Source organism: Oncorhynchus tshawytscha, linkage group LG10 (assembly GCF_018296145.1).
Source record: "Oncorhynchus tshawytscha isolate Ot180627B linkage group LG10, Otsh_v2.0, whole genome shotgun sequence".
Lineage (NCBI taxonomy): Eukaryota > Metazoa > Chordata > Actinopteri > Salmoniformes > Salmonidae > Oncorhynchus > Oncorhynchus tshawytscha.
Genome location: NC_056438.1, coordinates 49,466,027 through 49,493,778, shown reverse-complemented (window position 1 = coordinate 49,493,778; position 27,752 = coordinate 49,466,027). Strand labels below are relative to the sequence as shown.

At 43.1% G+C, this 27,752-nt stretch overlaps 2 protein-coding genes across 3 annotated transcripts in view; both read right to left on the bottom strand.

The window, feature by feature from the left end:
* Positions 1-276: 276 nt before the first annotated feature.
* Positions 277-4,947, bottom strand: LOC112260385 (alpha-tocopherol transfer protein). Its single transcript, XM_024435435.2, has 5 exons — positions 4,522-4,947; positions 3,477-3,630; positions 1,677-1,870; positions 1,182-1,292; positions 277-950 (listed from the first exon to the last, which is right to left on the bottom strand). Exons 1-5 carry the CDS (start codon positions 4,720-4,722, stop codon positions 708-710), a joined length of 903 nt encoding a protein of 300 aa, XP_024291203.1. The 5' UTR covers positions 4,723-4,947; the 3' UTR covers positions 277-707.
* Positions 4,948-9,503: 4,556 nt separating this feature from the next.
* The window catches only part of LOC112260384 (xenotropic and polytropic retrovirus receptor 1 homolog), a 32,918-nt gene continuing 14,669 nt past the window's right edge, over positions 9,504-27,752 (bottom strand). For both annotated transcript variants that reach the window (XM_024435434.2, XM_042328667.1), the window contains 12 exons: positions 21,178-21,279; positions 20,569-20,789; positions 18,953-19,102; positions 18,623-18,788; positions 18,303-18,490; positions 17,634-17,813; positions 17,184-17,346; positions 16,352-16,546; positions 15,865-16,031; positions 13,860-13,996; positions 13,506-13,727; positions 9,504-13,352 (listed from right to left, as the gene is read on the bottom strand). In XM_024435434.2, coding sequence (XP_024291202.1) covers positions 13,298-13,352; positions 13,506-13,727; positions 13,860-13,996; positions 15,865-16,031; positions 16,352-16,546; positions 17,184-17,346; positions 17,634-17,813; positions 18,303-18,490; positions 18,623-18,788; positions 18,953-19,102; positions 20,569-20,789; positions 21,178-21,279 — 1,946 coding nt within the window. In that variant the 3' untranslated portion in view covers positions 9,504-13,297. The remainder of the gene's footprint in view (positions 13,353-13,505; positions 13,728-13,859; positions 13,997-15,864; positions 16,032-16,351; positions 16,547-17,183; positions 17,347-17,633; positions 17,814-18,302; positions 18,491-18,622; positions 18,789-18,952; positions 19,103-20,568; positions 20,790-21,177; positions 21,280-27,752) is intronic.

Below are 27,752 nucleotides of genomic sequence, written 5' to 3'. Positions count from 1 at the left end.
TTTAATGCAGATTTGATAACATTTGCATGAACATCTCTTGCAAATTGGATAGAAACCTAGCTTGTGACATCACAGGGTAGAGTAAAAAGTGTTTTTCAAAACTTGTAAAGTATTTCTAGCCAGAGGGAGGGTATTTTCATGCTCCCCACGTCACTGCGGATCTCAGATGTAATCGGCTAGAACTTTAGATTTTCTTTCTACAAAATGTAGAAATGTGCCATTTTCACATGGCACATTGGCATTGTGCTGAAGATAATATAAAATGAGGTTGAAAAGTGGTGGAATTGACCTTTAATCTTCATAATTAAAACACCAATTATAGTATAAAAATACAAGTCTCTAATATAGTAGACATTCACAAAATTGAACAAATAGCTAAAACATACATCTTTGACCTTGGTCTTAGTTATAACACATGGTAACAGACAGTTGGCTGTATACTGCTAATATACTTTAAAACCCATAAAACAGGAGATAGAGAAAAGTAGTCTAGGTCTAATTCCAAACACAATGTACTCAATTCTTTTGAGCATTTGGTCCTACCATCATCAACTGACAAACTTAATAACCAGGAAACTGGTAGTAAACTTGCATATAATCTTGGACCTCGAGAGCTGAAGATGTGCACCCCATCCACTTCAGAAGGATGCTATGAGTTGTGTGGTTTGTCATTGAGATGCACTCTGGGATGTGTAGTCCATTTGGAGTCAGGAGCTGTAGGCAGACTGGCTGTCAGGGTCAGGTTCTGTCTCTGGGTCTGGGGTGACCTCATCTCCTGCAGGGCAGATGGAGAGCTGGGTGAGGCGTTCCTCAGACTGCAGAATGTGGGAGGTCCACTCCTGACACACCTCCTCCATGGAGGGGCCGCTGCCCCCGTACTCCTGAGGGAGGATGTCTTTGGAGAAGAAGCCACTCAGCGTCTCTTTGAAATTACTGCCATGCATGTGGATCTAGGAGTAAGACAGAAGGGAATTGACATGAATTAGTATCACTGTTGTCATGATCAACATTGTCATCAGAGGCTGCATTATCATCATTATCATAATGGGTTATAAGTACCTGCTCTAAACAACATCTGAGGTCACTATCATCATCTCCATCACTCCTGTTGTCAATGTGTGAAAGATGTATCCAGGTGAAGCAAAAGTCATAGTGCAAAGAACATAAGAACGGTGACTGACCCGCTGTTTGATCTTATCAGTCAGGAATGGACGGATCATGGTGAAGACGGGTCTGAAGAATATGGGCTCATTGATCAGATGGATCCCTCGCACCTTCAGAGGAAACGAGTCCTGACAAGATCACATTTACACAGAGGCTTATTACAGTATTATTATTACAGGCTTATTCACAGTATAGCTATTGAGTATGTAGCTATATTCTGTAAGATTAACATGAGATGTCTGCAATACAGATAACTCTGGATCCAGACCTAAACCTAACCTTCAAAAGTATTGAACATTCTAAGATTATTTCTGAAAGCAGAGGGGCCCTTTAAAAACAACAGTACTGGGTTCTGTTCATTAGGCACCAAACTAAAGAAAACAGACTGAAACAGGGAGGGACTACCTGCAATGGTTCAATAGGAAACCATTTTTGTTTTCAGTAGCAAAACTTTTAAAAACATTTTTCATTGGTTTCCTAATGAACACAACCAAGTTCAACTAATAGCCTACCGTGAGCACAGAGGACATCATCTTTGCCAGGGAGGAGTTGATCTGTAGGGCATGAGCGAAGCACCATCCCTGCATGTCGAAGATGGCCTTCAGTCCATTCCTCTGGGTCTCGATCTCCTGGACGATCAGCTCAGATGTGATCAGACTGACACGGAACACCTCGTAAGCTGTGAAATCTTTAGGGTTCCACTGACCTGAGGAGACAAGCCAACACATTGCAAATGACATCTCAAAATGACAACTTCTCAAATGGCCCAGTAGAGCAGGGTCCTCCAACCCTGTCCCTGGAGAGCTACCGTCTTGTAAGTGTTCACTCCAACCCTAATCTAGCACACTTGATTCTAACAATTAGCTGGTTGATAAACTGAATAAGGTTAGTTACAACTGGAGTTGGAGCAAAAACCTACAGGAGGGTAGCTCTCCAGGAACAGGGTTGGAGAGCCATTGCTGTAGAGTACATCAATTCTAATCTTGACATCGAAGCCAGTTCAACTGCTTTTTATAAATTATTCCCTTCTATTCAGGGACTGATTTAGACCTGAGACACCAGATGGGTACAATTAATGATCAGGTAGAACAGAAAACTAGCAGTGCTCTGCATCTCGTAAGGTAAGATTTGAATACACCTACTATAGAGTATACTATATTAAGCCAAATACAGTAGGTATGCCACCTCACATAGCCCTGTGCCATGGGCCGATGTATCAAAATGAATAACGTTCAAAGTACATTTCAAGGTTGCTGCGTTGACGTTAGGGGAACATAGCAGGAGTGAAACTTCGGCGCAATTCCATATGATTCAAGAGATTACGTTACCCCGTTGTGGGCGGTAACTGTAGACGACAAGGTATCTTTATTCATGTCGGGAATTTAGTGAATTAAGGTAGCTTTATTCACATCAGGGGAATTTAGTGAATTAAGGTAGCTTTATTCACATCAGGGGAATTTAGTGAATTAAGGTAGCTTTATTCACATCAGGGGAATTTAGTGAAGTGCAGACTGCAACTCCATACAATTTAAGGTTGCTGCATTCACATCAGGGGAACACAGAAGGGGTGAACTTATGTGCAACTCCATACGAAATGATATGTGGCTCTGTTCACGCCAGGGGGGATGAGGAGGAGTTAACGACTTTGGTGAAACTCCACATGATTATTGCATTTTCATGTGTTCAGTAGCATCTATGAGTCACACGATTATGAACCAATGACACAGATTGTTCCTGATGTTGTGACATTCTCTACATAACTGGTGCTGTGAGATTAGAATATCAGGATTCAAGGATGCTGTGATATTAGGATATCAGGATTCAAGGATGCTGTGATATTAGGATATCAGGATTCAAGGATGCTGTGATATTAGGATATCAGGATTCAAGGATGCTGTGATATTAGGATATCTGGATTCAAGGATGCTGTGATATTAGGATATCTGGACCTGCTTAAACAAAGCAACTGTAACAGTAGTAGAGCAAAGGATTGCAATACATGAGAAAATGAATGGCTGCAGTATTGCTGTTATGAGTACATGATGCATGGAATGCTAAGGCAAATGTATGAAAGTGTGTATTCTTATTTTAAATGTATTTAGTTCTGTCCTTCAGCTGTAATTATCTATTAATGTTATTTATTATGCTATGGTTTGTGTGGAACCCAGGATGAGTGGCTGCTGCTTTAGCAGTAGCTAATGGAGATCCTAATAAAATACTACAAATACTAAATACTCTATTAGGTGGTTTTATGCAGTGGTGCCATTTGCCTTGCCTGACACCGAGACCACACCATATAGATGAGGACTAACCTATCCTATAGATGAGCACTCTGCTGCCACTGAGGTCCCGGTCCCTCAGCACTCCATGGTAGTTATTCTGGAGGAGTCCCAGGACAGAGGACGGGTGCAGGTTGGCATTGATCTCTGGGCGCACTCTCCTCCAACGCTGGTAATTAATTAGTAGCTATAAGGATGGAGGGAGAGAGGAAGCGAGAGAAAGATGGGAAAGAAAACGTATTTTAGATTGCAACAGAAAAATAGCCAGCGGTCAGCCTGTCAAATCATGTCAAGCTATTGAACCAAGCAGGACAATGAAAATTACATTCTGAAACGGGAGGATGGAGAACGATCTACACCTTTTACTTTTTCTGAGAGATTGCAATCAAAATAAAGAATTAAAAATATCCGTCTCATCTACATTTTTTTTAAGTCACTAGCAACGATTCGGAGGTAAGTTAATATAATATTTGGTCATTTAGAATAAAATAAAATTTAAAAAAATAAATAATAATATATATATATTAGACACACACAGTGCCTTCGTTAAGTATTCAGACCCCTTGACTTTTTCCACATATTGTTACGTTATAGACTTATTCTACAATTGATTAAATAAACATTAAAAATCCTCAGCAATCTACACACAATACCCCATAAGGTTTCTTAGAAATGTTTGCAAATATAATAAAAATAACTATTCAGACCCTTTGCTATGAGACTCGAAATTGAGCTCAGGTGCATCCTGCTCCCATTGATCGTCCTGGCAGTTACCCCAGTACTTGGGGAAAACGCCTCTTTTCTAAAAACATTTAATTAAATAACGTTAACTTAAAAAGTGTTAACTGCGGTCACTCATTTCCCTTCATAGGCAAACAAACTAAGTGTGACCATCGCCCACATACCTCACATTTACCAGTTTTTTTGTGTAAGCAATTGGACATTGTTCTTGGGGGCATCGACCCAACTCTCCTTCACTGACAGTTTTGATTCCAAGTTCTAAACAACTGCTAAATACATTGAAAACATGTCCTAAATAGTTTCATTTTACAATAGTTAACCCACCGCGGATACCAACCTTCAGTGACAGCTCAACATCAAAGTCTCTCGCTCTCAGAAACTTTATTAGAAAACTGTCCGACCAATTCAACCTGTCCTGCGGGTCGATGACGTCTTTCTGCGCCCTCTGTCTCAGTTGTAATAAATAACGTTGGACAACATTGGAGTCGTCGGGTAAACTATTTAGGTCTCCTTCGTAATAATTCTCCTTTACAGACATGTCGGAACTGTATGAGATTTCCCGCCCACCACACACACAAAAGTAGGCTACTCTATGTCAAGGAGAATGGAGAAACTTCCGTTCATGCAGTCAGAATGCAACTGAAATCATTTCTGCTCTTTAACCCGCATGCGGCTCACCTATGCTAGGCCCTACTCACCGCTGTGCAACTAAGCAAATAATCGAAGCACGTGTCAACAAAGATGGTGAAATCAAGGCAACTGTGCAGCCTATTGGTGGTGAGGGGTGAACCTTTGTTTTCAAGTACTTCTCGACCTAATGTCTACTGCCATGATACGTTGCAACAAGGCAAGATAGTGGAAAACGTGTGCAGTGACTTGTGGAATAGGCCAACGAGCTGTTATTCATCTAAATAAATTGTTCTGTTATGCTACAATTCAAACACTTAATAACTCGGAGGGGGTGTGGTATATTGCCATTTATACCACTGTTAAAAGCTGTTCTAAGTCACGATGCAACAGAGGCCCTGGATACAGCCCTTAGCCGTAGCCTACTTTTGTGTGTGTGGTGGGCGGGAAATCCCACAGACGACGCAATCTCAACCACACTGCACACTGCCCTAACCCATCTGGACAAGAGGAATACCTATGTGAGAATGCTGTTCATCGACTACAGCTCGGCATTCAACACCATAGTACCCTCCAAGCTCGTCATCAAGCTCGAGACCCTGGGTCTCGACCCCGCCCTGTGCAACTGGGTACTGGACTTCCTGACGGGCCGCCCCCAGGTGGTGAGGGTAGGCAACAACATCTCCTCCCCGCTGATCCTCAACACTGGGGCCCCACAAGGGTGCGTTCTGAGCCCCTCCTGTACTCCCTGTTCACCCACGACTGCGTGGCCATGCACGCCTCCAACTCAATCATCAAGTTTGCGGACGACACAACAGTGGTAGGCTTGATTACCAACAACGACGAGACGGCCTACAGGGAGGAGGTGAGGGCCCTCGGAGTGTGGTGTCAGGAAAATAACCTCACACTCAACGTCAACAAAACTAAGGAGATGATTGTGGACTTCAGGAAACAGCAGAGGGAACACCCCCATCCACATCGATGGAACAGTAGTGGAGAGGGTAGCAAGTTTTAAGTTCCTCGGCATACACATCACAGACAAACTGAATTGGTCCACTCACACAGACAGCATCGTGAGGAAGGCGCAGCAGCGCCTCTTCAACCTCAGGAGGCTGAAGAAATTCGGCTTGTCACCAAAAGCACTCACAAACTTCTACAGATGCACAATCGAGAGCATCCTGGCGGGCTGTATCACCGCCTGGTATGGCAACTGCACCGCCCTCAACCGTAAGGCTCTCCAGAGGGTAGTGAGGTCTGCACAACGCATCACCGGGGGCAAACTACCTGCCCTCCAGGACACCTACACCACCCGATGCTACAGGAAGGCCATAAAGATCATCAAGGACATCAACCACCGAGCCACTGCCTGTTCACCCCGCTGTCATCCAGAAGGCGAGGTCAGTACAGGTGCATCAAAGCTGGGACCGAGAGACTGAAAAACAGCTTCTATCTCAAGGCCATCAGACTGTTAAACAGCCACCACTAACATTGAGTGGCTACTGCCAACACACTGTCAATGACACTGACTCTACTCCAGCCACTTTAATCATGGGAATTGATGGGAAATTATGTAAATATATCACTAGCCACTTTAAACAATGCTACCTTATATAATGTTACTTACCCTACATTGTTCATCTCATATGCATACGTTGATACTGTACTCTATATCATCGACTGCATCCTTATGTAATACATGTATCACTAGCCACTTTAACTATGCCACTTGGTTTACATACTTATCTCATATGTATATACTGTACTCGATATCATCTACTGTATCTTGCCTATGCTGCTCTGTACCATCACTCATTCATATATCCTTATGTACATATTCTTTATCCCCTTACACTGTGTATAAGACAGTAGTTTTTTTTTGGAATTGTTAGTTAGATTACTTGCTCGTTATTACTGCATTGTCGGAACTAGAAGCACAAGCATTTCGCTACACTCGCATTAACATCTGCTAACCATGTGTATGTGACAAATAAAATTTGATTTGATTTGATTTGATTTATTGGCCATATACCACAAACCCAGTCTTATGGTTACCAACTGGTTACCAACATAAAATAAATGTTTAGTCATTCCGGTGGTATATGGTCTGATCAGAATTCAGGACTCGAACCACCCAGCTTATCATACACAATACAAAAGTATGTGGACAACTGCTCGTCAACCATCTCATTCCAAAATCCTGGGCATTAATATGGAGCTGGTCCCCCCTTTGCTGCTATAAGCCTCCACTCTTCTGGAAAGGCTTTCCACTAGACGTTGGGCACTGATGTTGGGCGATTAGGCCTGGCTCACAATCGTTGTTCCAATTCATCTCAAAGGTGTTCAATGGGGTTGAGGTCAGGGCTCTGTGCAGGCCAGTCAAGTTCTTCCACACCGATATCAACAAACTATTTCTGGATGAACCCCGCTTTGTGCGCGGGGGGCATTGTCATGCTGAAACAGGAAAGGGCCTTCCCCAAACTGTTGCCACAAAGTTGGAAGCACAGAATCGTCTAGAATGTCATTGTGCTGTAGCATTATGATTTCACTTCACTGGAACTAAGGGGCCTAGCCAGAACCATAAAAAACAGCCCCAGAACATTATTCCTCCTCCACCAAACTTTACAGTTGGCACTATGCATTGGGGCAGGTAGCGTTCTCCTGGCATCTGCCAAACCCAGATGGTGAAGTGTGATTCATCACTCCAGAGAAAGGTGTTTCCACTGCTCCAGAGTCCAATGGCGGCGAGCTTTACACCACTCCAGCCAATGCTTGGCATTGCATATGGTGATCTTAGGCTTGTGTGTGGCTGCTTGGCCATGGAAACCCATTTCATGATGCTCCCGACAAAGTTATTGTACTGACGTTGCTTCCATAGGCAGTTTGGATCTCGGTAGTGAGTGTTGCAACTGAGGACAGATGACTTTTACGTGCTACACGCATCAGCACTCGGCGGTCCTGTTCTGTGAGCCAGTGTGGCCAACCACTTTGCAGCTGAGCCGTTGTTGCTCCTAGACGTTTTCACTTCACAATAACAGCACTTGCAGCTCTTGACGAACTGACTTGTTGGAAAGATGGCGTCCTATGATGGTGCCACTTTGAAAGTCACAGGTCTTCAGTAAGGTCATTCTACTGCCAATAGTTGTCTATGGAGATTGCATGGCTGTGTGCTCGATTTTTATACACCAATCGTCAACGGGTGCGGCTGAAATAGCCGAATCCACAAATTTGAAGGGGTCACACTATATATACAAAAGTATGTGATCTATTTGGTCATGGATCACTCCCCAAACTGAATAAAATACTTCCAGAGAATGAAAAGGCAGAGTGTACAGTTACAAAAGTGTCCGTAAAATGTTACTTTGTCTCTACAATCTGTCAGATAATTGTATCCTTTGGCATTCCACACAAGAGGGCTTTGTCATGTTGATCCGCATTTGCTGTAGCGGACATCCCAAATAGGCATGGGCATGTTTTTTGGTGTCAAATCTGTGGCTGGCATTGGCCTATACAATACATTTTCCATTTATAAGAGAAGCATGGGAGGTTTCAGACTGCCAAGCATGGGCATGAAACTACTACTTTGAGTAGCTATAAGAAGACATTTCATTGACACCTCCCTCTGCAAAAGAAACCAAAATGTATAAAAGGAAAATATTCACAACAGTCTACATTCAAACATTATAGAATGTCCTCACAAGGTCATAGAAACAGCAGCACCTGCTGGACAAAGAAATTACGGAAGAGAATGAATAAAATAGGAAATAAACAAGTACAGAAGGATGGAAATAAAGAGCTACGAGTCCAGTCATTTTTTTGTTTGATATTTTTTTAAAACTCAAAAACAGAATTACAGGGTCAGGGAGACGATCCAGGCGCCTAAGTTAGCAGAGAATGCCAACGAGTACTCCTTTAAGGTTGTAGTTACAGTGACCAGAAGTACAGGGTACGAGCATGTTCAAAAACATAAAACAACGCTCGCGGGACACATGGGACATGTAATGGTCGTCCGTTTCATATAATCCATACAGGGTCTTTATTAAGTCTTTATAACGTTCTAGGCATAAGGGAAACATGGTTTACGTTTCACAAAACATTCTAAAGAGCTTTGTTTTGGTCCAGGCTTTTGCTACAGTAGATTCCACTCTTCTTCCATGGGAGGATCCATTTGAGTGATAGCTCTGAGAGATTCAGTGATCCAATGAGAAGCGACAGGGGAATGGGTCCAGTGCTACTCCAATCTTAGCATTCATAGATCAGCTGGATCATACTCCAAGCAAGGTAAGTGTGTGTACAGGGTATGCTTGTAAGCAGGGTGTGTGTAAGCACTTCAGAGTGTGTGTATATTTACAATATCTTTGTGTGTGAGCCCTCCATATCACTCTCTCAGGGGTGTGACGTTACATTAGGAATGTAACAAAAGGGTAAATATTTGCTTATTCCCCCACTTGGTCCATTGGTTGACCTAGAGAGGTGCAGTCTTCAGACCTGTAGAGACCACAATATCTGAAAATGTAACAGAATGGCATCACCATCTTAACAACGGGCGGGGGACCCAAGGTCACACAGGGTGACTCGTTACTAGTTGTGCCCCATCTTTCTCGTTTTCGTCAAGAAAAAAACAAATGAATCGCTCGCTTATTCGGTGCCTATAATGGTTCTTATATAGCAGCTAAAGTTTACAAGTAGGTACACTTATGGCAAATCATTTATTTTTGTCAGAAATTGGACAATCGGATGAGGTGGAATCTAGTTAAATATTGACTCATTGATCTACAAAGCACTGAGGCCCAATGAAAATCAACAGTTTGCCCTGAGACACTGGGGTCCCCTCCTCCCTCGGGTACAAACATTGCTTAACACTTATTAAGACTTATGACAGGGATTACGCATGGCCGTTATTGCTCACCAGCTCCATTCAAGTCTATGGGCCTCTGTGGAGAATCCCATCTGAGCTGGGCAAGGCCGACAGGAAAGCTCAACCATAAAAAGACTGGGCACATCGCAAATGACACCCTATTCCCTATATAGTCCAATATAGCATGATACTTCTTGTGCAGTATATCAGCAATAAGGTGTTACTTGGAACGGAGACACTAATAGATCACCATGTTGTCTTTTCTAGGTTCTCTCCTTCACCACATTATTTAAGACTAGTTCCCCCTAGACCACATTTAAGCTCCATCAGGCTTTCCATAATCACCATTACAGTTGACCTATGAACTACGAAATGCAGCTTGAGAAGTATGGGCCAAAACCTAACCTGAGATATACTTGGGTTAACTCAAACCTTTGAACATCGTGCATTGATATCAATGGGAGATGAGTTATCTGGGCATATCAAGTTAGGATTCCGCCCTATACGATTGCTTATATCTTTACAGTGTTAGTAAATCTACCTGGTTATACAGAGTGGGGGTTAAAACCCTCAGGTGGCTTTTAGGAAGGGAGGGATTCTGGGAAATGGTTCTTACTCAGTCAGAGCAGAACACTTAAAGCTGAAACGCATGAAATGCATTCTAATATTCAAGTCTCCTTAGGTGAGCCAATGCAGACCCTTCTCTTTGGAGTCTTTATGTGAGAGCATACACATTGCATTTATTGTCTGGAGTTACTAACAGAATGATACATTCAACAAATCCCCCAAAGTGAGAAGTGTCTGAGCTAAGAACACATCCAAGGCTAGGAATAAAACATAAAAAAAAAAAAAAAACTGTCTGGATGGAATGACTTAGATTTCTGCTACAGAGGAATATGCTGTTTTACAGCAGAATTCAACAACTACTAATATTAAGGGCAGGTGAAGAGGCCAACCCCTGCACATCCCCAGACACACGTGACTCCTAACTGGCATTGGGTGTTCAGCCCTGCGATCTAATGGGATGGCACGGACCAGGAGTTTTCCAAACTGACACCTGAGCAGGAAAAACACTGGGGCCCAATTATAACAGAGTCAGTGGAAACCGACCCTACTGATAGAAGAGAGCTGGGCTTTCAGAAGAGACTTGGGCTGTGGTGCTTAGTGGACGCAAAGCAGCACAACATCGCATATAGAACTAGGATGTCTAGAACAGACGTAGGGATCACAGGTGGCTGGTGGCACCTTAGGATGTGGTTTTCTCTAGAAAAAAACTGTCACATGGCCAAGAAAAAGTAAGGGCCCTAATAGTGAAATATATTTTCTATAGATGTAATTTCTATCTACTGTGCATTATCAGGAAAAGGTGCTGCAGGATCAATCTGACGTCTGCATTGGCCGTGCCGCATTCTACGGTGACACGGCCTCTGCAGAAGTCCGGGCGTTCATACTTCTTGCGCTCCGCGAAGCAGCACAGAGCTGTTGTAAAGGAAGTTGTCAAGGAAGTGAGTTTGTGTGTATGTAGCTATACGGAGCCCTCCGCATTGTTACAAAATTTGGGAGGCTCACGGTGAGGGGGTATGGAGCTCAATTTGGCCTCTGCGTGTCTCCGGAGACGCCGCAATTGCATCACACCCTCCATACGGAGCCTCTGACCACATTTTCAGATCAAGCATAAAATGGGCTTTGAGTGAAGCGTTACACTTTGGAAGCACAGCCCAACTCTCAATGGAATGTTTCAGATATTTGACTAGCTCTAAGAGCAATAGTCATACATTCTGTCATTCTCACACCTACCAGGGCTTACTGAGAGAGACTGTGTTAGCTCACACTAGTAAATAAAAAGAAGACATCCAAGATTTGGCATGAAAATAAACAATGCTACAGTTAAACCATATTGGTATAGGGGTTGTTCCATGTGATTTCAATCACTTTCTGACTGCACCCCTTTTGATTTGAACAAAACCTTTCATTCATGTTTGCCCATGGTGGAAGTGGTCAGAAAGTGACTTTTTGGACCTGAGTGTCAAAGCATTCAGGAGATGGAGGTGCTCAAAGCTGACCCATTTTGCATACCCCAACCGTCCATGAGACGTCCACATCACTGGGGAAAAATAAACGGTTGAGTGTGATATCATTTGAAAGCTTACAAACATGGTTGTCAAATGACATGATTTCATTTAAGAAAGTTCTTACATGTTCATTTACGCTATAATGTCTATCTAAAAATGTTGTACCTTAGACCAGTGGTTCCCAAACTGTGGGGTCGGGAACTGTCTGGCTTTCAAATTACTCTTGAATGCACAAGGTGCAATTTTGAAATTGGGTAGTGCATCATCAGTTTTCCTCGTCATTGCAGACCTCAGAGAGCTATTTATAACTTGTCAGAAATGTCCAGATCAACTAGTCCATGTCAGCTAACGTTTTTTAGCTAGGTCTTTTAGCCCATTGATTTTGTTGTAATGTTTGAGTCACTCAGATATCACATGAACACGCAAAATATGTAGAACTGCAGGGAATTAGCTTAAAAAAGGCCCAAAAAAGGCCCAATCTTCACCCAATGGCAGAATGTATAGAATTACAGGAAATAAGCTGCAAAATCCTCTCCGCCAACAAAAGGGGGTGTGAACAGTTTTTGTCATGGAATGTGCTTTTGCCCATAGAAATAGACATGGGGGGGGGATGTTCCCTATAAAGGTTCTGAAGACCGGGAAGGGGTGGGCTTGTTTTAAGAGAATTGTCCAATCAGAGCCTCCTGAGGGTTTTTGAACATAATGTCATTTTAAAGGATGAGATGCCCTGAAGCACCGATCAGCCTTATATTCAGACCGACCCATACTGAACCATTAGAACAAACTCCTCTCCCCCTGTTCTTGGAACAGTTATTTTTGGGCAACATTAGGCAGACACTTTAGCAGCCATTTCAAATCAGAACCTCCCCCATTTCACTACCAAATGTTTTAGGCATCTTTCCCCTCGCATAAATAACAATTTAATTAAACAAAACAAAATAAAAACCAAGGTATTCGTGGAAGAACTTATCACACATGGAAAGGACAGCCACATCAATACAGTAATCGTCATCATCATGTTCATCAAAAAAGGTCATAAGAAAGTCTTGGACCAGACTGATTGCAGAGGAGTGTCTGATCACTGTTCAGAGTCCAACGCTCTCAGTCTTTTTTAGATTACATCATTTCTGATTAGCCATCTTGAAATCAACAGTCCATTCCCCGTTTGTTCTTCCTGATATTTACATCAACATTTACACAGTCTTGGTGTTTTGTGTATGCCCCATGAAATATAAAAAACAACGGGTGACGTCAACTCAGCACTAAATGGTCCATGAACGTAACAAAACAAAGTGGCTTAAAAGTAGCTGTTCCAAGGTGTGTGTGATATTTGTATTTGTCTCCAATTGTTATCCTCTGTATACGCCTATATTCAAGTCTTTGTACTCTGTGTGTTGACGCAGATAGGCAGCTCTGTGATGGACTGATGAGGGGGCGGGTCATCAAATGATTGATCGACTGATTGATGGGGGAGGAGGGGTTGTATGCCCCTAGGAGGGACGTGGTCCTTTAAAGAGGTTCTGAACCCATGCTATGGATGCAATGGGTCTGGCCTGATGTCAGGTGTCATCGTCTGTGTCCTCCATGAGAACTTTGGTGTCCCGGGTCTTGGTCCTGAGGAGAGGAAGTTTAGTAGAGGGGAACACAGCCATACATTATTACCATACTGGGAAGCGAGGCGCGGTTGTCTCAGGGACACGCTGCAGCTTTGTGTGTATGTATGCAGGCATGCCATTATATGTGTGTGGAGCAATTGTATAACCTTACTGGGAAGCGAGGCGTGGCCGTCTCAGGGAAATGCTGTAGGAGCGTTTCCAGTTCTTCTTGCCCAAGCGGTTCCGAACTCCGTCCTCCTGGTCCATCATCTGCTCCAGCAGCGTTTGGTCGTCAGCGTTCAGCGGAGCCACTGAGATGTCCCTCACGGCACGGAACTCGCCACAGTTATTCAGGTGCTCGTTCTCCAGGCGGAAGAAGTTCCACACAAAACGCCTGCAGTGGAGCGGAAGAGAATCAGGTGAAATGTTGAGGTGTTTCACATTCATTTCATGTATGAAATACCATTGAGGGAGGTATTTAGTGGTTAAATGATCACCCGTGAATCTTCAGATAATGTAATCTCACCTGAAGACCTCCAGAGGGGCTAGGATGGTAGCCACAATGTCTGCAGCTGACGGTGCACTGGTGGTGCTCAGGGAGAGGGGTATTGTCCAGGCAAAACGCAGCAGCACATCCTCCAGTATGGCACAGTAGTAGTAGGCCTGAACAAACACACACACACCCATGTATTATCATCACATATCTTCTGACATTACAGAAAAATAGTAGGCCTGAAAATATTTGAACGATGATTCCTTGCATTAGCAGACATCATCTAATGGCTGGGTGTTATGGCCTAAAAATCATTCTCCATTTCCAGTTTTCCTAACTTCTGGACTATTTACGACATACATTTCTAAATAAGCTTTGTTGTACAATTAAAAGGTCAAATACACTGCATTTCAAACAGTCAACAATAATCTAAAAATTCAGGGCTTGTGAAATTACACAACCATTAAACCAACTAATTATTTAATTATTTGATCAAAATAGTTTAACCTTTTTTTTTTTTTTGCAATAATCACTGATCTGGCTTTCAGGTTTGTCTACAAAAATATTTTCTTACAAATTTAACCAGAACCATGTATAAAGCACATTCACTAATAATGACTAACCTCTTGTAGCAGGCATTATAAAACCGGTCTCATAATATCTCTAGCACAAGCCCACGAGCTAGTGAGTAGCCAGCTAATCTTTATGTTTCAAGGATCTATTTGCTAGTTAACATGGCAGAACAGTTGAATTGTTATGAACACACCGTTCTGTCCTTCTCCAACTGTTTGAACAGCAGGCTAGCCTGTCCACTTTGTTCAGATGTTGAAATCAAGTGGCCTACCTTCTTTCTCAGAATGAGATCGAGTCGCCAATTCCTTATATAAATTGTGTTTTATGTTTATTGCACATTTATAAAACACAGATTATAAACTGGGTGTTCGAGCCCTAAATGCTGACTGGCTGACAGCAGTGGTATATCAGACCATATACCACGGGTATGACAAAATTTATTTTTACTGCTCTAATTACATTGGTAACCAGTTTATAATAGCAAAAAAGCACTTCTGGGGTTTGTGGTATATGGCCAATATACCACGGCTAAAGGCTGTGTCCAGGCACTCCGTGATGCAGCGTGCCTAAGAACAGCCCTTAGCCATGGTATATTGGCCATATACCACACCTCCTCATGCCTTATTGCTTAATTAGACAACTAGTATAACAGTCGGTGGCCAAAATGCTGCTAGCGGTACTGCAATGCCGTGCGCGACACAGAATGAATTGTCCAGAATCAACGTTCATTGATACTCCTGTTTTAGTACTGTCTGCTCTGTGTGAACTTTGAGCAGTTGAGGGTATGATTAGAAAGGTTAACTTGTCCTCTGTTACAGTAAAATAATGTCTCAATGTGTTTGTTTCCATATGACCCATTCTGTTGGACCAAACCTCACATGCAAATAGCAGGTTGAAACCGCTTGTCAGAGAGGAAGACGTGACCTCTCATCTTTGTTGTGCGAGTGTCAGGGGCTTTGTGTGTGAGTGTAAACAGAGGAACAGGCGAAAGCGAGAGGTTTCACAAATTAGCCCAATGAGTTTCTATGGGCTTATTTCGGGCCTAAGCTTGTTGACTACCTTCGCGTCTTTGGGACAACTCCCATTGTTAGGGCAGAGACATGAGCATCTTGTCATTATACTCCGATCGTTGGTGTAAATGGAAAGGTGCTCAGAGCAGAGAAGGAACGAAGGAGACGAGACCAAAAAGACAACATGAGAACAATCGGACATAAACTCTCATGAGAACAAAAAAAAACTTGATTCTTGCGATACAGGCATTTGGAATATTGCACAGAAACATACATTCAAATGAGTTACATATCGACCAGCCCTACATCCTCTCTGTTCCTCTTTGAGGCATATGTTTTTCCCGAACTGTGTGTGTGTGTGTGTGTGTGTGTGTGTATTTCTGTATTTGGACGATTGCCTCTACCCAACTTATATTTGCCATTTTGGTCGTTATGACCAAGAGGTGCACACTAACTTTCTGTGGGTAGACAATCTCCTCTCTGAGTATGGTGTTATCTCCTGCATTGCGGTCAAACAGGCCCCAGTCCATCTTCAGGTCCCACACCAGGGTGTAACAGGAACTGACTAATGAACAGCCAATCAGCAGGTAGAAGAAGATCTGGGTGTCATCATGACGCTCAGCTAGGAGGGGAGAGGCATAGGGGTCAAGGGTCATATTCAATCACTCAAATCACTGATCAATCAACAAAGCACCCGCTCAATCAATGATTCAAGCATTTGGTACGTAGTGCATACGTAGAAACTACAAACGTTATATTGCAAATACCATTACTGTACTAATCTCTCCTTGTTTGTTGTTCCATTGTTTGTGGATCCTCTCTCCTCTTATGAGAATCACTGGTATATGCATGTCAACCGGCGTAGTGGCCCAAAACAGTTCTGTACTTACGATATGTCATTTAGATCCCAGTCTAAGATGACTATAAACATTCTCTCCATACCTTTGTGGGTGCTGTAGAGGGCAGCGAAGGTGACCACGAAGAAGGTGGTGGAGTATTTCCCTGCGTTGACCAAGTGTGGGAAGGCCCGTTTGGAGTCGCGGTAACGCCTCAGGCACTGCACAAAGCGGAACCAGGCCGGCAGACACTGGATCACTGCCCGCACGCCATACGAGTACGAGTGACACACGCCTCCACCTATCAGAATACACATCGATTAGGAATTAACCAATAAAATTCAGTTATACGAGTAGGAGTGACAAACACCAGCACCTATCACAAAGCACATTATCAGTCAACCAATCAAATCTGCCAAATACATTCCATTTAAATTCCTGTCTGTTGGGTCGGACATAGAATTTATTTACAGGAATTTAATATACTCATGAGTTTTACATGGGAGTTGACTCAACACGTAACACCCATGCAAATAATAACATCAACGGGATAAAATGTGCTTGAACAAGGCTAGGTGGGTGTGTATGTTTATTTGGACTGGATAGTGTTTGGAGTGAGCCGTCTGTGGACTTGGTTATGTTTGTTTGGACTCGAGTTCACTTTGTTTGGACAAGTCTTGAGGGTATGTTTAGTGTGGGCTTGTTTTGACTGAGATTTGTATGCTTGGATAAGGCTGCGTGTTGTGATGACTGAGAGTGAGAAAGAGAGAGATACAGAGAGAGGAGACGGGGATAAAGGAGAAGAGAGAAATGAAAGTAGCCACCAGAAATGAGAAAAGCCCTGATTGTTGAGCTGACTGATTGATAGTCAAACTAACAAGCTTATTGTCCATAGAGCTTGGAGTGTGTGTGTGTGTGTGTGTGTGTCCGTTGCTTACTGTCGCGCAGTAGCCCGTCTTGTTGCTTCCAGTCGAGCTCAAAGCTGTAGAAACAGATGAGGTACTCCAGGTCCATCAGAACCACCCCTAGAGAGTTGAGCTGGTCGGCCAGCCAGAAGTCTGCAAACTCTACCCTGTGGAACGGGGCTGTCACCACACGAAACTGGAGGAGAGGGAGGGATAGGGAGAAAGGTAGAGAGGTGGGGAATGGAGAGAGGGAAGAGAGATCATGTGAGAGAAAGATAGTAATATATATATATATATATATTACTATATATATATATATATTACTATATTACTAAGGATGCATAGGACAACAAAGACAGAGCATTTGGCAACATAAAATGTCTATATTTTCCCCCCCGTCATGATGACAGGCACATGTTCAGACATGTTCTGCGGCCATATAACATTTGACAGTGCACTGCTTCGGCATTCTGAGCGTCTCACCAGCAGTTTGAGGAGCCAGAAGCGTGACTTGTAGTAGAGGGTCTTGAAGGGGTTGATGAGGAAGAGGAAGAAGAAGCCGTAGAGGACCAGCGGGTTGGCCTGCATGGGCACCAGGATGGACTTGGAGAACAGACAGGACAGGATGCTCACACACCATAGCACCCCCAGGAAACCAGCAATCTATGTGGGGGAGAGGAGGGAGGGGAGAGGCAGGTTAACTGGTGTTGTAATTTGATTGAAAACGCCATCTATTCGTGTCATTCCATTCTACTGCTTATTGCTTTGGCAACAGCGGTTTGCTCCTTTCATGCCAATAAAGCTAGTTTCAATTTGAGACAGAGAGGGAGAGAATTCAAGCAAATGATTTTATACTAATGCGAAAAGCTAGATTCAGTAACACTACACTAAATGTGACCATAAAAAGCCACATAGATAATATGAACGATAAGTAATAATCAGAACGATATGACTAAAACTCAACCAGTGTCCAACAACAAACTTCTGGGACCAGACAAATATATGTGCTATTCATAAGACGCTTTTATCCAAAGTGACTTAGTTATGAGCGCATACATTTTACTTAAGAGTGGCCCCGGGAATCGAACCCAAAATCCTGATGTTGCAAGCGCCATGTTCTCCCAACTGAGCCACACAGGACCAAACTCTCACCTCAAAGAGGTGCTGGTGGGAGAGGTTGTTGCGGGGGTTGAGCTCGAAGATGAGCACATGGTTGACCCCCGCCTGGCGCCAGCCGTACGTGTTGATGCCCAGCAGGAAGAGGAACTCGATCAGCAGGAAGCCGCCGCGGTAGATCCTCACCAGTGGCCACACGTTGGCATTCTCTATCACAACCACAGCTACAGGGCAGAACGATTAATAACCCATTAATAACACATTAACGTCAGCTTTCCGTCAACAACTGAGCTGTCAAATCCTGAACTAGAGCACTTAGGCCCGTAGAAATGGGGAGGGAGGGATGACGGGCGTACCAGTGATGACGACGGTGACCATGAGGACGAGGAAGACGCCACAGTACAAGCCGACCCTAAAGGTGGTCCACGCCGGAGCAGGCTGTGCAGCACCCAGTGGGGGCACTCGTAGTCTCTTCATGGCTCTTTGTCTGTCTCCTCCCTCCAACTCTTGTGTTACCAGGGCCTGAGAGAGCGGTGGAGACACAGCGAGAAAGGAAGAGATTGTCACAGCTAAAAGTTCAAGACAAGATGATAGCGAATAAAACTGAAATTATTATGGTACATTACTGCTAGCCAATGCTTTTCATTGATAAGAGGGGGGAACAAAATGGCTGTCCAATCCAGTACCTCAGTCTCAGAGATGAGCTGGGTAATCTTCTTGCAGGTGTAGAAGGGGGCCACCTCCACGTGGGCCACGCGCCAGTCGGCTCCCCGTGACGTCTCCAGGATCTTATCATGCTTCTTCAAGATCTTACGGAAACCTGTGAAGTTCAGATTCTGGGGAGAGGATAAACATTTGAAGGATTCTAATAGGAGTCTCCCGGAGAATTTTTATGACAAAAACTTGTTGCAATGGATCAGAAGGTGACACAGGACAACAAGGTTAGGGTTTGCGGTAGTGTCTAGACTTTGGTGATTAGGAGCTGGTACCTAACTTGGTAGTTCTGCAGCAGGATGAGGCTGAGGTAGTATCCAGAAATAGTGTATAGGGGGGTAGTATCTAGGGGTAGTGTCTACTAGGATTGGTTGGTATACTATACTATATACCAGGGGTATTTGGAAAAAGCCACAGGATTGTTTTTCGATACCGTCAAAACTATTTCCTTTACGTTTTTTTTAATATGTTGGACTATTTGTAGCTACCTGGTGTCAACGTGTGCAATACGTTAGGAGATAAAGCAGATTGAGTGCTTCATATCACCTGTTTCACATGATCTTACATTATGAAGCTTACTGTAGTTCCCCAGAACAGTTATGCCAGTCACATGTTTGTTTGTAAATAGCACAATGGGAGAAAGCGAGAGCTGGTGAGTCCATAGCAGTCGAACTATCGATGAGTCTCTGTTGTGCAGCGCACATGAGGTGATGAAGTTACAATTCAATTCACTACTAAATGTTATAATAATCTTATAATGGCTTTCTGCCAGAAGCCAAAAAGCTCTGGATGAGTTCTGTACATCTGCCATTTTTTCCCTGTGCTTCCTACTAGCGTTTTTTTTGTCTCCTCCCTTCTTCTCCCCTCTGCTCCATGTACACATGCTGCTCTTCCTTCAGAAAAGCATGCATCACAACTTGGCTCATTTGCACAATTTCTCTCGTTCACATTCGCTTGTAAATGTCCACACTCACCGAAAGTTACATTTGGTAGCTACTAGCTATGCTTGTATAGCTTTATGGGCTGGATTTGACCGTCTTTGCAATTAGTTTGTTCGTTTTCGCAAGTTAGCATTTAGCTAACAGCGTCTATGTGATTTCACTAATAGTTTGTGCTACTTTTGTTAGTATTCTGGTAATAGATGCCCAATGGGCTTTTCTTGTGTTTTTAGCACCCCCTTGTGTGCTATGCCGGTAATACCGTAAATTCCAGGATGAGTGAAGCACGGTTTTACAATATGAAAATCTGGATACCGCCCAAGGGTCTAACTTTGTAGTTATGCAGCAGGATGGGGCAGTGTCTAAGGGGCAGTGTCTAAGGGGCAGTGTCTAAGGGGCAGTGTCTAAGGGGCAGTGTCTAAGGGGCAGTGTCTAAGGGGCAGTGTCTAAGGGGCAGTGTCTAAGGGGCAGTGTCTAAGGGGCAGTGTCTAAGGGGCAGTGTCTAAGGGGCAGTGTCTAAGGGGCAGTGTCTAAGGGGCAGTGTCCAAGGGGCAGTGTCCAAGGGGCAGTGTCCAAGGGGCAGTGTCCAAGGGGCAGTGTCCAAGGGGCAGTGTCCAAGGGGCAGTGTCCAAGGGGCAGTGTCTACTAACCTGGTAGTTCTGCAACAGGATGAGACTGAGGTAGAACTCTGAGAAGGCCAGTTGCAGGTCTTTGATGTTGCGGTGTTTGCAGCGCTCCTGCTGGGACAGGTGGAAGACGGCCTTGCGGCGGCGACGGAGGCCCTGCATGCTGCTCTCCCGCTGGGCATCCAGTGAAGACTGCAGCTCATTCTGCAGCGTGGCGAAACGGCGCTGGGCCTCTGCTAGCTTTTCTGAGAGAGGGAGAGGGGGGAGGAAAGAAGAGCGGGAGATAGACGAGAGAGGGAGGAAGGGTCATGGGAAGAAGGGGAGAGAGAGGGAGATTGAGTAAGAGAGACAGGGAGATTGTGTAAGAGAGAGGCAGTCTGATTCAGTCTCTGTTGCCTAACTATTGGTCTTTGGCAGGAAGATTCAGTCCCTAAGGGATTCATGTTTGTCTTCTGACCAGATGGGCTATTAGTGGCCTAGACCTGTGGAGGAGAATGTGACTGTTTGCTAGTAATGCAATGTGAATGTGCTGTTGGTTTTTTGTACAATCATCGAAATAGGCTAGCTAAGTAGAGAAACAAACTGTGGTTTGGTTATATCAGGTGCATGAAATCGAGCAACATGCACAGTTACCAGAGTAGAATGTGTTGATTTTGGCCAGCTCCTTCTCACACGTCTGAAAGAACTTCTCCTCAAACTTGGCGTAGTACCTCTTGACCGTGTCCTCGTCGGTGACTGGAAAGACAGGAGAAGATTTGAAGCACAAGGCAAAAATGAGGTGTTATTCATCTTCTCTCTTTTCCAGACAAGCTGATATTTGCAAATGTCTGAGACCTTGCTATTTTATGCCACCTGTGATATTGAGCAGTGGTCCTTTCGCCAAAGATAGCCTCAACCCAGTCATTTCACATTATTTGATGCATTTAAACACTAGCAGCCCATATTTAACTATCTAGTCAACTTAGAAAGCTTGTTTAGAAGGGAATACATCAAGACATGTGAAACGACTGGAGTCTTAAGTAGGGACGTCAAACGTTCATCCTGCTGCACAGACCCTATGGATGCTCTAGTCTAGAACGCCTTGTTAAAATTGTGCTCAGGAGATTTTTCTAAACTCTCTCCATGGATAAAGTAGAAAGAAATGGATGTCATTATTGTAAACGTGTGTGAATATGCTACATTCACTATCATCATATATTGGGGCGGCAGGGTAGCCTAGTGGTTAGAGCATTGGACTAGTAACCAAAAGTTTGCTAGATCGAATCCCCAAGCTGACAAGGTAAAAATCTGTCATTCTGCCCCTGGACAAGGCAGTTAACCCACTGTTCCTAGGCCGTTATTGTAAATAAGAATTTGCTCAACTGACTTGCCTGGTTAAATAAAAAGGTCAAATAAAAATATGGAAATAATGAATTATATTAAATTACACTCATTGCCATATGGTGGACAAAACATTACACAAGCTTGCATTTTCACTGCAAAATGTAGTGGAATTAAACATCCGTTTTACCTCAGATTGGAGATGTTATTACAAAAAGTGTATAGTCATCACACCAACACTTAAATGGATTGCTTGAATCAGATTAATATATTTGGTTAGGTACTGTTGATTTTGTCATACGAGTCTGTCCATCGCAGGACTTAGCGCCATTGTCATTTTCAAACTTAAAAATATCACAGACAATTCGGGACGCTCTCTGTATAAAAGTCGCTGGCCACAAACTAATACACGGATTTGACAGTCATCAGTGAAACGAAAGCAACCCGTCACTATTTAGAACTACGTGTGGAGAGGCAATTCGCTGAAATTATCCAGTCAAAAAGTTGCTGTATATCTGTCCCAGTTCCATTGATTTTAATACAATATCGATGCGAGTGATTCATTTGCACGTTCTATTGATTACAGTAGAACAAGTTAATCAATTTCAGTCTAGAGTGACCGATTGGTAAATATTGGTGCGTGAGCAGTTTTTAAAAAGGTACTAATTTTGCAAAATACAGTAATCTGAACACAAGTGTGACGTGTGTGTAATTTTTGTCTTCGGTCTTCAACAGATCACAACTTATTGCAGCATATTGATTATGAATTGACATTTAAAAACAGTGTTTAGACACAGCTATAATTCCAAATCCATGACAACAGGAAGCAGCAACAGTATAATTTTCAACTTATGTTTTAGTAATATAAACTGTACCTTTTACATTATATTTCAGGATTCTACTTAAATCAGGTCAGAACTAATGAACTAGCCCAAAAACATGTTATGATATATTGATTTTGATGATATTAGTGTCTTGCCTACCCTAAGTCTGCATTGGCAGAGGCTGTCCTAAGATTGTTATTGTGAGACTCCGTAGAGAGCAAGGTTTCCGTACATACATTACGCTGTCATTACTTAACCTCTCGAAGTTAGCTTATTCAGCACATTCAGGTGGCATGACATGGTGGAGATGACATTGACAGTGTTATGACAACAGACAGCAGCTCTAGTCCGTTCATAATGCTGAGAGCCGCAGAGGTCTTTTAGAATGTAGAACAGCTGGCCATGTTTGAGAGTTCACACACAGTAGAGGGTGAGAATGTTTTGGTAGAGGTGAAAAGCAGTTTTGCAATGTTTTGAATGAAGAGAGCTAGTGTTTCACAGAAGGCTAATATTTTCATACAGAGAGAACACAGCAGTGGTAGAACACTAGACTGCTGCTAGAGACAAAACGTGTCCAATTTCTACGGGAAGAAAATATATGATGGACATGTACAATGTGGTCTTTACTTCTGGTCCTCCTGGATGCCCTGCAGTGTGTGCAGGCTTTTGTCCCAGCTTAGCACTGAAAACGTCCGACTTCATATTATGGATTAGTTGAATCAGGTGTTTAAAATAGTGTTACACTTGACACTGAAGCCTGCACACATATCAGCTTTTTAGGAACACTGGTCTAAAGCAGGGGTATTCAACCGGGGGTCTGGAGGTATTGAATGACATACCTACAGTAGAAAATCTTCTATCTAATGACGTCAACTTTATTTCTCAACTCCTAATATTGACTGGCTGGTTCCAGGAAATGAGGGTCTTTTGCATCCCTTTGATATTTTAAGTATAAATTGTGCACCAATATTGAATTTTAAAAGCCGGTTATATTCCATGAAGTGCCCTTTAATATAGACCACATGAGAATTCAATAAATCAGATTTTTGTTTTATATGAATAAAGATTGACTAAATTGCCAAAATTCGGCATTTTGACATGCCCTCCGTGCAACCTCTGACTTGTAGGAAGGCAGCAGCGCCTCTTCAACCTCAGGAGGCTGGAAAAATTTGTCTTGTCACCAAGAACACACAAACTTTTACAGATGCACAATCGAGAGCATCCTGGCGGGCTGTATCACTGCCTGGTACGGCAACTGCTCCGCCCATAACCGTAAGGCTCTGCACAACGCATCACCGGGGGCAAACTACCTGCCCTCCAGGACACCTACACCACCCGATGTCACAGAAAGGCCAAAAAGATCATCAAGGACAACAACCACCCGAGCCACTGCCTGTTCACCCCGCTATCATCCAGAAGGCGAGGTCAGTACAGGTGCATCAAAGCGGCGACCGAGTGACTGAAAAACAGTTTCTATCGCAAGGCCATCAGACTGTTAAACAGCCATCACTAACATTGAGTGGCTGCTGCCAACATACTGACTCAACTCTAGCCACTTTAAGAATGGAAAAATTGATGTAATAAATGTATCACTAGCCACTTTAAAAAACAGTGCCACTTTATATAATGTTTACATACCCTACATTACTCATCTCATATGTATATACTGTACTCTATACCATCTACTGCATCTTGCCTATGCTGTTCGGCCAACACTCATTCATATATTTTTATGTACATATTCTTATTCATTCCTTTACACTTGTGTATAAGGTAGTTGTTGTGAAATTGTTAAGATTACTGCATGGTCGGAACTAGAAGCACAAGCATTTCGCTACACTCGCATTAACATCTGCTAACCATATATGTGTATGTGACAAATAAAATTTGATTTGACCTATAGGTAAACAGACTAGACATTTTTTTATGTTTAGCTTGCATTCAACTGCCCCTCCCTGTTGCACACAAGCTTCCATTTCCCCTGTCACAAGGGGATTTATGGCTGATGTAAGGTTAAATCTTGAACCCTCTTACTTTATTTGGTACTTATAGTATTTCACCTCGATGGGAACACGCATTTTATTAAAGTTGAACATGTGCTCTTAAATGACAGAATGTAAACATTTGTTGAAATCAAATTTTTCACTGTCACACATCTCAAAAGGCATCGAATTCACGGAACGATCCAATTTCACTATCTGGAATATCTGAAAAGGCGAACAGGCTACTATTGTGATATTGCTGCTGGTAAACTTTCTTGACATGGACATTAATATTTGCCATCACATGACTAACCTTTGTTTAACCAGCTAAACAGCTGCTCTTATCCAAAATGTGTTTTAGAGTTACCCTTCTACCTAATAGGCTATGTTAGAGTTTACACTTCTACTTCAACAACATTGTGGGGAGGTCAAAATAATGAAAAACGATCTACCAAAGCTATTCATTTTTACAATGAAAATTCCTTCTCCTTGCCATTTTTCATTCACCTGATGATAAGACATGTTAATCTGTATTTTTTGCTAATGTATGATGGGGCTCCCTGGGCTGCCGGTTTGACTGAGAGGGGGGTCCCTGGTCTAAAGTAATTTAAAGTTTAGTATGTGCCTCGATACAGTGCTGCCACACTCCTGTAATACCTCAGAAGGCCAGCAGGAGGAACCGTTGGCGAGAGGGCAGCAGGTTAGTTCCGAGTAATTCCCAGTGTTACAGTATTAGGTTCACTTACAGTAGAGCTATGGGTAGTCCAGACAGGTGCGTCTGACTCAGTGTCTGAGCACTATCTGAGTCAGAACAACCAGACTGTGGTCTGGAAAAGACTGGGTGGGTGTCAGGGATATTTCAAGGAGTCTACCTTCCTCTTACGTGCTCATGTAGGGTTCCATGTACGTTTTTATCAGGTGCATTTGTGCTTGGATAGATTACAAACTGGCACACACTGTGGCCCCCCACTGGAGTTAAGGAAAATGGTGACCCATGTATTACATTCTCAATGACTTGGATTCCTGAAATCGGTTTTTGAAACTATGGTACATAATCTCATATATTTTGTAGGACCAAAGATGCTGAAATGAACTAGAGATGTAATAGGCTAGGAGGATCTGAGAGGAAAGGATTCATTGCCCTAATCGCCTTTTGCCTTAGATGAGAAACGATGATTCATAACAAAAACGCTCATCCTTCCGCTTTCTGCAGAACGAGTCTATCATGAATACATTACACACGCAAGGACACATGCATTCAGACATATGCAGCAAAAGATAAATCACTGGAAGGTTTTTTTCTGGATCAAAATGGGGCTTAGATAAAAGGTCAGTCAGTCAGAGCAGCTGAATTCTGGCCAGTCCCTGGGCAGCCCGTCCAAGGATTTTCTACGCAGAAAAATCCCTGCACTGGTCTGCAACAACAACAAAAATGCTATGAGAGAGAGAGAGAAAGAGGTCATCGTTAGAGTCTGAATCCACTGGAGGAAGAGAGGATGGGGAGAATGATGGATGAGTGAATGGATTTAATAGCTGAAAGATACAACTCAGAACACTCCCCGTAGAACTGTATGCTGAACAGGATGTTAGCCTGTGGCAGTGCCGTTGGCGGGAAAGTCTCCAAATATCCCTTTTACTGGCCTTTCAGGGTCTCTATGTTTTGCACGTGTCTTCAGTCAAAAGGTCGTAGAGAAATGTAAACATTTTGAGAGATTTTTTTATAGAAAGGATCTTCACAGTGCTTTCCCCTACTGTCCTCTAAGCTTCAGTGATGTCTCAGTTCGCTAAATCTAGCAGATGACAAAAACAAGTTCAAAGTTTTGTAGGGAGAAATACATTTTACGTAGATGGGTAATGACATGATTTTAATTTCTTAACTTCTTTCTTGTGTGTGTTATGACTCCAGTTTCAATATACAGTGACACATGATGACCAAATCTGAGTGGGGACTATCCAAGAGGGGTTGTTGTGAGTCTGCAGATTAAATAGAGCTCATTTTATTAAAAGATATGCTATTTTATCTCAGACAGGGATCCTGACTATGGCTGAATCATGGACTAAATTGAGTTTTTCCTCAATGTCCCTTTTCTTGTTTTTCCTTCGTCTTAGGCCATATATATATATATATAGCAATTGCACAAAGGGGCAGAAGATGTTGCTTGAATACCAACGGGATCTTAATATTATTGAATTGCTATGAACCCCTCAATAGGATATGGGCTGCCTCTGCTATATATCACCCAATAAAACCCTTCTCTGGTGTGATGTTAATCAAGTTCAATGTACAAAGTGTACAAAACATTAAGAACACCTTCCTAATATTGTGTTGCCCCCCCCTTTGCCCTCTGAACAGCCAATGCTTCCCACAGTTGTGTCAAGTTGTCTCGATGTCCTTTGGGTAGTGGATCATTCTTGATACACACGAGGAAATTGTTAAGTGTGGGGAAAAACCCAGCAGCGTTGCAGTTCTTGACACAAACTGGTGCGCCTGGCACCTACTACCATACCCCGTTCAAAGGCACTTCAATATTTTGTCTTGCACATTCACCCTCTGAATGGCAAACATAAACAATCAAAAAACCGTTATTTCACCTGTCTCCCCCCCTTCATCTACACTGTTTGAAGTGGATTCAACAAGTGACATCAATAAGGGATCATAACTTTCACCTGGTCAGTCTGTCGTGGAAAGAACATGGGGTACATAATGTTTTGAACACTCAGTGTATAGTGTAAGAAGTTGAACTCCCGGGTTGATTAAGGTTATCAACTGCCCCAGGGCATGGTAACAGCCACTGTAGTACTGGTAGCCAGTCCCTGTATAACTGGTTTGGGTAACTCTATATACCTCTACAGAACTGGGTCACTGAGGCCGTCTGGGCCCTGAGGAGGGCTGACAAGATTGGAGATACACACCAACCAATCTATACACAGCTGGGTGACACACTGCCAAATCACAGGAGAGCCTGAGCACTAGGCACACATTGTTGGCCTATTTGGTTGAAGAAAGACCCTTAAAACAATTTCGACACGGTGGGTAAGATGGTGGTGGCAGTGAAGTCAGACTTGTGAGCGTGCTGGTGAA

Bases quoted from the DNA above. Each gene is read 5' to 3' on its own strand.
- LOC112260385 (XM_024435435.2), bottom strand. From the start codon at position 4,722: ATGTCTGTAAAGGAGAATTATTACGAAGGAGACCTAAATAGTTTACCC. The intron at 1,293-1,676 runs GTAGGCTATTAG...TGATCTTGTCAG, and splicing joins TGATGTCCTCTGTGCTCACG to GACTCGTTTCCTCTGAAGGT. The intron at 951-1,181 runs GTCAGTCACCGT...TCTTACTCCTAG, and splicing joins CTGATAAGATCAAACAGCGG to ATCCACATGCATGGCAGTAA.